Source organism: Teleopsis dalmanni, chromosome 2 (assembly GCF_002237135.1).
Source record: "Teleopsis dalmanni isolate 2A chromosome 2, ASM223713v2, whole genome shotgun sequence".
In the NCBI taxonomy this organism is placed as follows: Eukaryota; Metazoa; Arthropoda; class Insecta; order Diptera; family Diopsidae; genus Teleopsis; species Teleopsis dalmanni.
In genome coordinates this window covers 9,502,579-9,518,069 of record NC_051847.1, presented here as the reverse complement: position 1 = coordinate 9,518,069, position 15,491 = coordinate 9,502,579, and the positions used below count along the sequence as shown (strand labels likewise).

The 15,491-nt window shown below is 28.4% G+C and overlaps 1 protein-coding gene across 5 annotated transcripts; it reads left to right on the top strand.

The window, feature by feature from the left end:
• The first annotated feature begins 7,340 nt into the window (after window positions 1–7,340).
• LOC119684503 (CCR4-NOT transcription complex subunit 3-like) lies at window positions 7,341–14,290 on the top strand. Of its 5 annotated transcripts, none has more exons than XM_038098556.1 (2): window positions 7,341–7,481; window positions 11,362–14,290. In XM_038098556.1, exon 2 carries the CDS (start codon window positions 11,384–11,386, stop codon window positions 13,763–13,765), a length of 2,382 nt encoding a protein of 793 aa, XP_037954484.1. In that variant the 5' UTR covers window positions 7,341–7,481; window positions 11,362–11,383; the 3' UTR covers window positions 13,766–14,290. The 5 variants fall into 5 exon arrangements, with proteins under 5 accessions (XP_037954484.1, XP_037954485.1, XP_037954483.1 ...); XM_038098557.1 differs by lacking the exon at window positions 7,341–7,481 and adding an exon at window positions 7,922–8,036; XM_038098555.1 differs by lacking the exon at window positions 7,341–7,481 and adding an exon at window positions 8,045–8,154.
• Window positions 14,291–15,491: the final 1,201 nt, after the last annotated feature.

Sequence of the window (15,491 nt, the reverse complement as noted above, 5' to 3'; positions counted from 1 at the left end):
TCGAAACCGAAACGATTGGATTGGCAATATTTTTAAATTTATGTATGTTTTTTTTTATGAATTTTGTAAATAAACATTTTCGTCAAGCATTGGAAATATTTTCTTTTGAAATATTCAAATAATCAATATTAAATGAGTTTTGATATATTTGAAGATAAGCACTTCATTATAGCGACCATGGTATAGGTTTCCTAGGTATAAGAAGCACTGCGAGCCTTCCGAGTGAAAGCTAGAATGTCGGGCGTTTAGGATCTTCTAATGTTAGAAGGTGAGTAGTTCTCAATCCAGTGATCTCCTCCTAGCCCAGTTCAAGGCTGGGCAGGCACAGAGAATGTGACTGGCAGTAACAATACTATATATAATTAAAACTATAATTAATCTGTACTAAACTGATCAGATTGAACTAAACTCTATGAATATAAAGCAGACTTTAAAATATTATTCAGCGTCGTCTGAATAGACTTGAAATGTATAAGAAACCTCACAATTTGGATGTCTCAGGAAAAGATTCACATCTTATATTAAGTCTACTGCTAGATTTTAGCAATAACAATACTGTAATTTCACAATAAAGTTTTGCAAAATATTTGAGAATAAAATATTTATACATCAAACTTATCTGGATAAGTTATATAAAAACGAAGAAGTTGAAACGCACCATAAATGTTGATATAGAATAGAAATTTATATGCGATTTTACATACAATTACACGTATTGTCAAATCTACTTGGTATATATTAATTTAATCCATTCATAGATAAATAAGCATCTTAATTTTTAAGCTGTGCAGAGTCTACAAACTATAAGGAGGTTGAAGAGACTTAGATATTAGACCTACCAAATACAATTGTATTATAACTCATATTCAATGACTTGACAGTTATCTGCAACGTCTATATAAGCTATATTTATATAGATGCATTTGTCGGTTTTGCATATTCGGAACTTCCACATATTTACTATTAACCAAATCAAAAGTTTAGGTAACATTCAGATTTTAGATTTCATCAAGAGAATATTAATTACGTTACGTGAATTGACAGTAGGTATAATGCAGAATGTCAATGCTTTTTACGAATCTAGAAGCTGTTTAAAGTTCCACAACTGCTAGGTCTTCTTATTTTCTGAATTATAGAGGTCTAAATCATTTTGACGAATTCGTTAATATATGCAGAATTAAGCTTAAGAGATGTTATAAAGTCTCCTTTATTTCCAACGAATTGCATTTATTGCATGCGTCACTTTTCCTTGGTTCTATTAAAAATGCATATACCGCTATTAAACTGTGGTCTGTCATAGACCCATAATAGTTTTGCAACACATCCAGTATTAATCGAAACTATTTTTCTTCGTTTGTTTTGTATATTATTTTTGCAGTTTTACAGTAAGTTAAACTACTTCACTTCACCATTAACTGTGTTTATATATATATATATCAATTTTATTGTATGGATTTTTTACAGGTTTTTGTATGTTCTTTTCCTGTTCAAGTGCCAACCAAAAGAAAGTGCTTTTCGCAATCTGATTCATGATTTCGTTTTCTGAAATGATATTTTGGCCCAGATAGATACAGTACTATAGAAAGAAAATCTTTATTTCGAATTGAGTATACAGTAATTATTATCTATCGATAATAATTGAGATCATTGGAAGTTTTAATAAACAATACGAGAAATTTTTTATTATAAATTTGACTTAAAACAATTATTAATTTTAATAATACTGCATAAAAACCAATTTTTTCAAAAAACGATACGCTGTTCAATATAGTCAGATTTTCCGAATAATCAATTTTTTAGACTTAAAATTATAATTAGTGACGATAATGAGAAATTTTTGATTACTAAGGATTACTGACATAATACTAAGTAAGTGAAGCAAGCAACCTATTGAAGATTCTATAGAACTTCACTTTTATTATCAACAAAATAATAAAATTTGAATTAAGTTTTGTATGTAATATCTTCACAACAATTGTTAATTTTATTAGAAAGTAAATATATTATTAATTAATAAATCAAAGATTCGTCTAATGTAATACTTCAGAATATATATGACATATCAATATCGATTTCGAATCGAAGCAATGATTTTAATTATCGAACGTGTCTGATTACTGCCGCATTTGTGGTTTTTGATATCCGCTACACGGGTTCAAGTATTTGCAATTGACCCCAAATTAATTATTCATGCACTGTAATTTAATAAACAAAAATAATGTTAAAAATGTATTGCTTAAATTAGTAATTAAAAGTATCTAAAAATATAAAAATAAATACTCGACGAAGTGCTGATGAACGATATCATCTTCCGTCATCAAAGCTACGTGTAGCTTTAGGTTTTTTTTTCACTCAAATCATTTCGTTAATAACAATAAATTAATTATTTTAAATTTCTTTTATTATTTATTTATTTTTTTAAATGTTTTTTAATCAGTTATGTTTCGTCATTTTAGTTTAATTGCTGTAGAGCTTTGAAAACAAAAGAAATTGAGCTAACAAATGTGTGTTTGGGTTTTTATGCCCCAAAAATCTTGATGTTTACCAATAACTTATAAAAATAGTTACAATATAATTAAAGCTCTGAAAAATTTGGGTAAATAAGACACATTAATAAAATGTGATTTTATATAAAAAAAAATTAATTATTAGTTATTCACTGAAATTTTATTATTTGACGTAGTAGAGTTCATAATTAGCAAAAAACATTTCAGTGTTCCACTACAAATGATATGGAAACTAATTAAAGAAATAAGTTAAAGAATAAGCATATATTATATAAACAAAATATATATATATGACTGATTTTTATATAATTTAAATAAATCATCTTTATTTGAAGGTTTTGAATTAACTTTTATTTCATTTTTAATAATTACAAAATAAGTACTGGTTACAACTTTGAAAGGAACCAGAAACTCAAATTTAAAGATTCTTTGAAGATATCAGCTAAGGGCTCTTTAAATAAACTATGTAATCAACTTACTTTTAAGGTTTTGGTCATTAGCCACATAGAATAGTACGGCCAGGTGCTACTTTTGGATATGGAATATAAAATGATTAAATGATTAAATGATTGTTATTTAGAGTTTTGTATATAAATTTCTGTTTATAAAAATTTGTATTAATTTTAATGACGATTACTCTAGATTAGTTTAAAATGAGCTTATTATTTCTCATCCAATGGCTTCCAGAATAAAGCGAAAAACTCTTATACTACATTAATTGTCATAATTCTAATGAATTATTTTTATTACTTAAACAATAAAGGAATGCAAATTGTCAATTTCTAGTAAGACACATATTTAAAAATAAGTAGAAAAACATTCAGAAGCAACTGTTCAAATAATCACAAACCCTTTATTAGCATAACATATCTCTCGATCTAATGCGCTGACGCCCCAATCTCTAACACCTTTTCTCTTAAGGTCGCCTACTACAATATTCAATACCACATATACCATATAAACTAGGAGTTACGAAAGATAACCTAAAATTTAGCAATTGATTTTTGGATTTTTGGACTTTCAATGTATCAATTTGATTAAGACATATCAAATACTTGTGTGTTTGAATCATTGACGTTTTCCAAACGATCGTCACAAACTATCATCTATAAATGCATCAAAAATTTTGATGTTTAATTTACTAAAAATTTTATCTACATTTTTAATGAACATATTTTTATTTAAAATTTGATGGTCAATTCATGTTATTGGAAAAATTAACTTTTGAAACGCTACATCACGATTTTATGTTATCCGGAAAGTTCTTTAGAATTAATAATTTTTCTTTGTAATCGAAATTATTTTTCATTTCACTTAAAAGGAAATATGTACTATAATTAATGAATTCCAATTATCAAAATTTATTTTACACTTAATAAAGCCCACATTTCAGTAAACAATCAATCAAACAGTCAATCAGACGTTTAATTCCATAAATCAAAATCGTTTGCCGCCAGTCAGAATGTCAACATTTCATAATTAAAGCTAATAAATCGGAAGTGTTAATTTCCTAAACGACTCAGAAACCGAAAAACAATTCTTTAAAATTTAAATTTCGTAAAAAATTGTTTTCGTTAGACATTTTATTGTTTTTAAAGAAAACAATTTGTTAACAAAAGACTTAAACAACGAACTTGTAAGAATATTGAACTCAACGCGTACACTCCACTTCGTCAATTAATCTTTACATTTTTACTTCGTTTCTTTTAAATAAAAAACAATATTTTTTTTGAACTGAAATTGCCGATATATTCTAAATTAATTTACATTAATTGTTGTCAAATGTGACTTTAAGTATAAAAATTCACTAAATGGAAGCTATAACTTGCAATATAACATCGAAATTTGGGAACTTTGGAATGGAAAAAATTTTGTTGAATTCATCAAACTACAATATTGATCAAATGTAATTCTAGATTTATGTTACTAATAGATTTGTAATTATGCAAATCACCTGGAATGACAAGGATCTGTATATTCTCACACAAGTTCATCAGACACATAATTCCTTCTTTCCTCATCTTCAATATCTTTCTTTTGTTCCATATCTTAACCAAACAATTTTAACAAATTCATTTTTGGGTCCCGATCAATTAGGTTTCTCAAAATCTTTCAGATAGCTTTCATGTACATTGACAACAAATAAATAATAATACAATACAAATACAAATATCAGGAAAGTTTTATAAGTCAGTGATATATTAAATTAGTTAAAATCTTCTTAACTTTTAATTTTATTTTTCTACATAAAGTCGTTTGAAGTCTATATAATTTCTGTCATGCTATTCAAATATTTGTATACGTTCTGAATAATTAAATTCTCCATGATCCTACACCATTTCTACAAATTTGAAAATAAATAAAAATTAAATATATTCAATACTGACGAATATGTTAGATGTTGTAGCGCCACATAATGTTGTCGCAGTGAAAGACGATTTTATTCCTATGCAATGCAATCTTTCTTCATTGATTTAACCATCCAAGCATTCCAAAAGTGCCGCTAGATGTACTTTCATTTCTTTCCTTTTTTCGAGTAATCAATCATAATTAGGTCATGTACATTATAAAGAAATAGAAGCTATAACTTTTGTGGTGATGATACTGTTTTAAAATTTTTAAGAGCACATTCATAAGGAGAAATCCACTATTTCGATTGCGTCTTCGTTTCCAGAGTAGATTAATGTGGCAGATTAATGTCTCAACTATAGTTATATATGAACGCAGAAAATCTTCTAAGTTACGCTGAAATATTTACAAAGGTTAACGCAGAAATCCGTTGAACAATTATATTTACAAAGAGTGTTTGGAAGTGGAACTTTAAAAGAGATACGATTTTAATACGCTCTCTGTAAGCATGGCGTTTCAATGCGTTTATTTGAAATTTTTACTAAATTACTTATATTCGACGATCTTTCATTGCTAGAGCATGAAAATTATATCCAGCATAGTATGGCATGGCATAGCAATTAATAGTATCTTATTAGATAGAGTTAGTATCTTATTTGAGCTTTTTAGCTGCTCAACATCTTTGATGGTTATTCGACTACAATAAAATTCAATTAAAATCATTTCGTATAGTAATGAAGAGTCTCTATTCTACTTATCAACCTTTCCTTTTGTTTCAGAAATATATAAATAATGAGTACATGAAATCCATATTATTAATTCTTTCAAATTCACTAAAATTTTTTATTAAACAGCAGTGAAAACAACAGAAGCGCCCCATATAGAAATGATATAGACTTTTATTGTGGGAATAAAAAAATTATTAAGAATATGTACTAAAAGTTAATTAATGCTACCATTTTATTTATTAGCTTGAAAATATATAAATGCATAAACATTGATAAATTATACATGATAGAAATACTTACTTATTGGAGAACAGCTGAAACTACACTTAATTTGTCATAAAAAAAGTAACCAATTTTATGCCAATTTATAAGTTCAGCTTCATTTAATTACCAAATCATAATATTAGGTTTGTATTTTTACGATTTCACATTTGGTACCTTACAAGTGCGCACAAAAAAAATATAAAATTTGTGTATTCATTTCAATAAAACAACAAATAATCACTTTTTTGTTATTGTGCTAAAGTTTTGCACGACACTGCTAGATGTGGCAGTTTATGCGGTAATGTAAACAAACAAACGAGAGACATTTGTATAAGCAAATTTATCAAAAATGCCTGCCCTTAGAAACATTTATGTTATTCTTCACTTTTTGTTGATTATTTTTAATTTATTTTCAAAAATTAGATAAAGAATTTCATAATGCACATAATACGAAACAATTAAATATATATATTCATTCATAAAGGCATATACCATTATTATTTCTATGTGCTTATAACATCTTAAATATAACACATTTTTTTGTTTATATTGCGCTAATATGTAAAATTTTACGGCATTGATCTCTTCACTAACTTCTGTCTTTTATAAGCATTTGAAACATCTTATCTACTATTTCCATTATTCAAACATATTTCTTTCATACGTTTTATATCTATCGGCGCCCTGGCTTCAAGTCAGGTATGTTAAAGGAAATTCGCAACAGTGTCAAACCTTGCGCTGATGTGATGCTAAAGTCCCAAAATAATGTGAAGTAATAATATTACATATTTCATATATTAAAATATTTTAATAAGTCCACATATATTTACTTTCTCTTATGCTATTATAAATATATGTTTACGATTACTACAATTGCAACAAACTAAAAAATTGTATTTAATGTAAAAGATGGATATAAATAAATAAATCTATTTTAATATTTATAATTCTGTCAAAAAATTGGTAATAGTGAATTTAATTATTAGGACAAATATGCTATGAACGCAATATGCAAATGTAAATTTAGTCCACAACAGCTGATTAATCAGTTCACTCTAATTGGTGTAACCAGGAAATGAAGTAAAGGGATCAATTTTTCTAAAAACACGCACAAAAAAGGATTTTGGATTTAATATATGTCATTACACTAAAATCAATTGTAGGGATAGACATTAATCGATGGCCCCACTTATCAAATATTACTTTGGAGTTATCGAGTTAATAGTGTACACGTAATGTTAAAGGTTTATTAATGGCTCAAATTATTTGAGAAAGGTCAAAATCTTCATGTATTTACCTTATTTATCTATTTGATATCTACACTTTTCTGTAATTTAATACAATTTATTTATAAAATTTATTTATAAAAGAAATGCATCTCAGTAAACAGAGTTTGATTAAAATTTGTGAAATCAATATTACATATGTAATGTAAAATTTAATATTTTTTAAAAATATAAATTGTACAAAAATTTTAGGGATACAAAATTTAATTTAAAAATATTTATTTCGATACAAAAAAATTATGAAATAATTGTTGCAAATAGTTTTTGGAAATACAATATAGATCAACCATTTACATACAATCAACATATGGTACAAAGATTAGTTGTGAGACGAGTGCGAGATAAGTGTAAGTATATAAAAGTAATAACTTATTTTTATAAAATATTTTTATTATTATTTTACAATTCAAATTCAAGGTTATTTTGTATTTAATAAGAAGGATAGTTAATTCTAGGTTTAGGACATCAATAACACCTTAACGCGCAATATATCAAGTTTTATGTAAAAAGATATATGGTCTATATATGTATACATATATATAAATGTCATATATTATCAATTGCAAATGCAAATATTATATTACAGATATTTCTATAATGACATTGTTTCTAGAACAAATATAAGTTATTCTAATTAGAAAAAAATCACTATCAGCGCTTTTAACAACTCTGATTTCGCAACTATTGGAATTTGAGAATTGTGGGGAGTTTTTCATTTCATTGTTTCTTTCGTCAAGTCAGAAAGCTGGAATTGTCTATCCATTCTGCCGTATAGAGGATATATTTTAGTCAATCTATGTTTCATTTCGTGTTGAGAAGTCAGTGACGGTTGACGGGTTTGTGCGGAGTCCTAGAAATAGCTTACAATTGTGAAACTAGAAGCAGAAAGTGTTCTTAGAGTAGTACGTTTTTTTTTAAGTTAAGCACCGACAATTCTTTGTGTTGAAAAATTGTGATTTTATTAAAGTTTTTGTAAAATTAAAACTAAAATTTTAGCTTATCCTGACAATGTATATAAAGGTTTGTTATTACGTCGGTAAGATAATACATGCTTCTATCGTCATAATATGTTTAATATGAAAACATTTAAGCATACTCGCCATATATATTTTAAAATATATATAACCTTAAGGTTTTATGATAAGTTGGTTACTAAAACCTTAATGACCACCTTATCATTTTAGCAATAAAAAATGACGCCCATTTTTGTAAACTTCAGCTCTATTTCCTAAAGTTGCACTTATCAAGAATAATTTCTTATTTTTATAAGCTTAAGGTTGAAATGTATAATTTGTGAAATAATTTATTTAATATAGCTGAGGTAACATATATTGTTATTTTATTTCACAAAAAATATTCAAAGACACTAGTACACTCCTTTGAAGCATGCGATTCTACGAGGTTGTTCGTCTACGAGGTCCAACGATATTTTCACGAAGCATCGTTCGATATTTTAGCAGACGCCACACATACATATCTTATTTCATATATATATATATCCAATTTATTTAGAAATGGGTTAAGAACACATTTATATATGACTTGCAAATTTAATATATATACATCTGTATGAGTTTATATTAATATCTATGTATTATATAGTTTTATAGTATTGTTTTAGTAGATAAACGCATTAGCGTATATACATATACATACAAACACATATTAATACAATTTCATTTTCATTTGTAAAAATGTGTTTTTAAACGGATTCCTAAGCTCTCATATTTCATTAATGTAATATTTATTGATTATTTAAAATATATACATATTTACAAATATGATATGTAATTGGAGTCTATAGCTATTTATTTCACTTGAATATTATGTGAGTGGTATTTTCAGACAATCTTTCAGCTATGCTATATGTCGATAGTGGTGGGTACTCAAGATATCAAGTTGCAAATTTTTACATAAAATACACAAGTAACTAAACGCGCCATATGTTAAAAATTTTTTATATAATCGTTCTAGAAATTTCATGTACGCTAGGTGACGCGACTAGTTTTTGCTTGTATAATTAATATAAATATTGCCTCATATTTTTGTACCTCCTAGAAAGTCTTAACTGAGCCATTGTTCTTATACAAATTATATATCACTATGCAGAATATATATGTATATTATTTTGTAAATATTTTAATTAATACAATAAAGAAACTTATTTTTATTTTTTCAGTTCTTGCTGATTATAGCTTTAACGATTTCTTGAAATTTCTTTTTCTAAAAAATATCCAAATGTTCTTAAACCAAATTTTTGATAACATATACTATCAGGCGGTAGCTTTTGGAACTACTTTATTACTATTCAGGTGGTGTATTATTTTCAATTAATTTGTTGACAGTTTTTATATAGTTTTTTATTAATACATATAATGACAAAAGCTCTACAGCTTGATCGGAGCATACGTAGGCAGAAATGCTGGTTGACAGGAAAATAGTGTCAGGCGTAGCTTTTTATTGTGTCCCAACAATTCCAAATGAGAATATTACTATTAGTGATTGCTGTTCCTGTAAAATTTTTGCCTTAACTCTACCACGTCGAACTTCTCGAATAGACGGAACCCGCAATCGTCTATTAGTGTTCTTATCAGAGCATAAGCAAACCATAACTTTTCCAAAGTGTGGCATGCATTCATTATATCGATTGTATCCCTGTTGCGAGGACACAAAATTAGTTTATAATCTTCAGATTTCACAAATGATTTTTGCTATTTTTCAAATGAATAGGTGCTCGCATTTTGACACAAAAGTCCTTATCAGTTTGTGATCTAAAATAAGAGTATCCAATTAGATTCCTTATACATTATTATTATTTTATTAGATTATTGAAATATAGTCCCGGCATAATACAGTAAATATAAGTATAATTTTAATATTTTTTGTTTCGATTATGTGTCCCGTCTAATATTCACTACTTCAAAAAAATCTTCATTGTTCACAATAATGGTAGAACGAGGAATACTGTTTTCTTTCACATTTTCTAGCAAGATCTTGATTTGCTAGAATTTCAAATTTTCAAGCGTGCATTTCAGCATATAGACATTTTTTTGTCATTTATTAATTGCACTTTGGATTGTCTCTCTGTTTTTGTCCTTAGACTATAAGTTTTTTAAAAGTTCCTGTACCCAAACACTCCTGCGTAATATAATAGTGAAAACGAGTTTTGAGATTAGTCGAATATTCAACTCACTTCTAACTATTAATGAACATTATTTGTATTCTTCTGGATAAATAGCTCAATAACGCTGAGCACGGCTATATCCTATACTTCTCGAAACAATCCTTTTTATTTTTGTTTTGTTTTTATATCCTTTTTTTAAGCTTCTTTCTTAACTACAGAACATTGATCAAATTACCTTTAATTTAAAATTGTCCCTTGTAGCCTTAACAATCAATATGCCAACTGTGCTTCGCATTTCTCACGTTAGGGAATAACATTTTAGAGCAACTCGTGAAGTCAGCCAAGCAATTTTCGTCAAGAACGTTAGAACGATATTCGTTTGAACAACATTGTCTAATCAATTGCTTACAAACTGTGTCAAAGAAAATAAAATTGCTTGTACATAATTATTTCGATCTATTCACGAGACGTCCGAATCCATGTTCTTAATCCGCTTATCTGTGACGACCAACAACCACTCATCACGTTCTTTAGTATTTCATAGTTCATAGGGATTTTGAAAGTATTACGTCTATAATGATAAGATTTAACAAAATATTTTTTGGACCACCCCAATATGTTTATCGCTGGAGTTTACTTGATCGCTGCGGGTTGAGTCACATATTGTGTTTATTTAGTTACATATAGTGAATTATTTATGTATTAAATTGATATAAAAATAGTAGGGGTTTTGGAACTTTATATCTAAAAACTGTTTGTATCACGACTTAATAGAAAAGCCCTTTTCATACGATTTTTTTTTTTTTTGTTGTATTAAGAGATCATTTATTTAGTTTATATTCAGATAAATTTGGAATTACTATTATATGTTGAAGAGAGAGAAATATTTATAACTATTATATCATTAAAATGTCCTCATATTGTTGGTATCATTTCTATCTTAGGGATAGTAACTTTAAGATTATATATATTTAAAATATAATTTTATTTGTTTTGAGGTATTACTTCCATTTTTCCTTAAGTTATTAAATTGTTAATATTTATTAGTAATAAAAATTAATTATTTAGTTAATAATTGTTGTATTGCATATTTATTTCTTTAGCATATTTTTCAAAATACTTACGATGGCTGCTTCGAAGAAATTGCTGATTGAAATAGAACGAGGAATGAAGAAGGTCGCTGAAGGTGTCGAGATATTTGAAGAAATTTGGAATAAAATACATAACTCGAAAAACTTGAATTTGAAGAAGAAGTACGAAAATGATTTGCAAAAAGAAATCAAAAAATTGCAACGTTTAAGGGATCAAATAAAAGTTTGGCTACAATTGAGCGAAGTAAAAGATAAAACCGAGTTATATAACAACAAACGTTTAATAGAAACGCAAATGGAGCGTTTTAAAATTATAGAGAGGGAAACAAAAACAAAGGCTTATTCCAAGGAAGGTCTTGATGCTGCTCAAAAAATGGATCCCTGTGATCGTATTAAAGATGACATACGTAATTGGCTAACCAACGCTATATACTCCTTGCAAATACAAATCGACTTATTCGAGAGTGAAATAGAATCGCTGAAGAGTTGTCCAACTTCAAAAAAAAATAAGCGTTTAGATAATGAAAAGCAGGAACGGTTAGACAGGTCTACATTTAGACTATCACGTCACAACTGGCATGTCGAACGATTAGAAACTATATTGCGCTTACTGGACAATGATACAATCGGATATGAGCCTATTCATAAAATAAGAGATGATGTGCAATACTATATTGATTCGTCACAAGAACCAGAGTTTGCTGAAAATACATACTTGTATGAAGATATTTTAAGCACTTTTGAAAACAGCGATTCCCCACGGTCGACAAGTAGTTCAACAGGATCTAGTAGTATAGTAATAACATATAATGATCCTGGGTGTAATGGCGCAGATGCATCATCGTCAAAAGAAAGACAAAATAAAATTAAAACTGAACCATTGGAGTCAATTGCAGAAATACCAAGACCTACAACTCTATCTAAATCCAATCCTTTGCGTTCGCATAAAACGAAAGACGTATTAGATGCTGGTATATCTGCAGCTTCGCGAGCCAAAACAATTACTCCATTCGATAATAATATATTTGATATTGATAACAAACTTGACTCTTTAACACCAAATACGTCAGAAAGATCATATAAATATGAAGGTTGGAATCCTGAAGTGACATTAAGTAAAATTATAAATAATGACGATATACCTTCAACATCAAAACAGGCGTTGCAAAGTTTGCGCGAGTTTTATGCACCAGCAAATCTAGATATCAAAGACCAAAGACCTACAATCGCAGAGGTAGTTGCTTCAGGTTGTGCCACAAATTGGTACACTAGCACAGTCTCCAGGTCCACACCTAACTTAGTTGTGGATAATCCAGACTCTGAAGCTGAAGCAAATTTGGAGCTTAAGCCAGTTTCGGTGTCTTCAAATTTGTCAACAGCTGAACTACTTACGCGCGAAGGCGAAACAGTCTTTTTAAATTCAAGTAACACAAATGTTAAATCCATTCCAGTTTTTGAGTCTGTAAATTCTGTTGTATTACCGAACAGTCCACATAAAAAAGAAATAAATTCATCGACATCGCGAAGATCTAAAATAATACTAGTCGATACTTCCTTCAAGCGAAAGGCGGCAGAACCGAAATATACATCCATGAATGTCTGTTCAGGAACTACATATGCTTCGGTTGCTTCACAAAAACCATCAAATATGAGGAATACCAGTAAACCACCATTGTTGAACTATAATTCTCCACAATTTAAAAATATTACCTTAAAGAAAACTGCAGCAGATGTAAAAGTATCTAAAACGGATATGAAAACGGAACAAAAAATGTTGTCAACAAAAAATTCCAAAATCCAGCCCTTGCCCAGCGAGGTTAAGCTAGAAATGAAAGAAAATGCTAATGATGTCGATTCAGATGAAGAATATTTTGTAACCGATCGTAAAACTCAAGTTGGTCCATCAGTTCTTGGCGATCGCATATTGAAAATCAATGATCCAGTTATACCAGCAGGTACTCAGGGCTATGACGATATAACAAAATGGCAGTTAGAATTGATGAATTCTTCTTATAATGAGTTTGTGAAATTTGACGGTTTCAATTCACCGCCACCCGAGAAAGCCGATTATATACCATATGTTGCGCCTACAACTCCAAAGCAATATCCCGGAAATTGTTTTCAATTCTGGAACACTACACAGTTTTACGACAGTCTTGAAATTAATTCCTTGTTTTTCATATTTTACTACACAAATGGTTCCATGTCTAATTATTTAGCATCAAAGGCATTAAAAAAACTTCGTTGGCGCTTCCATCAAGGTGAACGAGTTTGGCTGAAAAGACGTTCTGATCCGGTACTTATAACAAGTGATTACGAAAGGGGCGATTATGTGCAATTTGACTTTGACAAATGGATAGAGGAAAGTAGAGACAATTTCATTTTCGAATACAAATACCTCGAAGAAAAGTTTTGAGAATTTGGATTTGAAAATTTGCATTTTTCAAATTCAATACTTGCAATCGATAAATTTCAAATTAATCTCATCAAAATTTTCTCTCATTAAATCATCTACACCATTGCTAATAACAACAATAGCACCACTTGTTGAAATAACGCACACAAAATATATAAGGTCTTATATACTGTTTTTAAATTGCAGCAACCTGACCTCTTCTGGAATCCAAACATAGAAATAATTCGCCTCTTTGCTTATTGGATGGATCGCATAAGCTCCGGAAAATAAACTTCAAGAATATAAAAAAGCTGCAATATTCTAAATTTGAACACCTATAAATATACTAATTATAAAAAAAGACTAACTTAAAAAGACAGAGTACGCATGAAACTGAAGCACTCTTCTCACATGACATCATCTCTAAATCTTAAAATAATATATATTTCATCTTGTTTTATAACGTTTTGTAACAATTCTAAATTGCTAATAGCATTTTTGAAAACTTTGGATAGTTGTTGATTAAAATATATTTTTTAACATCAATTTGGTTTTCATTATTATTTAATATTATAGATAGACACAATTTAGATGCATTAAAAGCTTTTTTCTAAGTCATTCCTCGATAGAATTAAATGAACAATACTTTACGCTATATATCATATTGTGTGTTTATATCACTATGTGTAAATATGACATCTCACATAGTTTATGATAATTAATGGATAAAAACGCCTACCGACAAAATTAACTGTAATATGTTTAAAGCCAAAATTATAAGATTAGTCAGTCATACTTAATTTACTAAACTTCGAGCAATGAACGATTTTATACCTCAGCCAGGTTATCATAAAAAATGTGGTCCCGGAATAATATATATATATTACAGTTAAAGGAGTTATTTTGTGCCTAGTTTATCTTCACACGTATAGCAAGTACTCATAATCTGATCTCTTTAAGAGCACACACACTACTACTACTTAAGAGCACGCTTACTGGTGTGCCAAAACTTTACATATATATATTTTTATTATATGTTACATATTATATATATGTTACTCAAACCATCAAAAATGCTCGAATTGTTATATCTGAAACACAATTTAACATAATGCAAAGAAAAAGAAACAGTTGTCACAGTTGTAATTGGTAAAAAGTTACCCCAATATTAAAATTCTTATTAATTTTAAATTTTGTTGTTCTAACTCTACATATTAAAAAATCAAGTGTCGTCATTGTTAAAAACTCGGTGGATGGGATCCAAAAATATATATTTTAAAATATTGTTTACGGATGACAGGTAGACAACCCTATAATTCTCTCGATATACGGAACTTCCATCTTTAGTATACTCTAAGATAGAAGCGCTACAAGATAAAAGTAATCAATATATAAAGGCTAATACATAATTGTAAATACTTACCAATAGGTAAAAGTGTCTTGAAAGCTAAATATCAAATATCTTTTAACCTGTACAGAATTTCTAATGAGTTTACTTATTACTTTCCTTACCATGTTCAGTACTTGAGAAATCATGCTCAATCAATCGAAAATGTTTGCCATTTTTTCAAATTATTGAAGTTGTGATTTCTGCTTAGCATTACTTGATCGATCCCACATAGAAAACGACCATCTGAAAAATTGTCGTCTCAGGCACAAACAATTAAATAGTACCATTTAACTAATTTGCTTTGCACAACCAATCCGCTATATGCTTACCCATGTGTTTCTAATATGGTACTTAGCC

Bases quoted from the DNA above. Each gene is read 5' to 3' on its own strand.
- LOC119684503 (XM_038098554.1), top strand. From the start codon at position 9,373: ATGTTCTTAAACCAAATTTTTGATAACATATACTATCAGGCGGTAGCT. The intron at 9,447-11,361 runs GTGGTGTATTAT...TTATTTCTTTAG, and splicing joins ACTACTTTATTACTATTCAG to CATATTTTTCAAAATACTTA.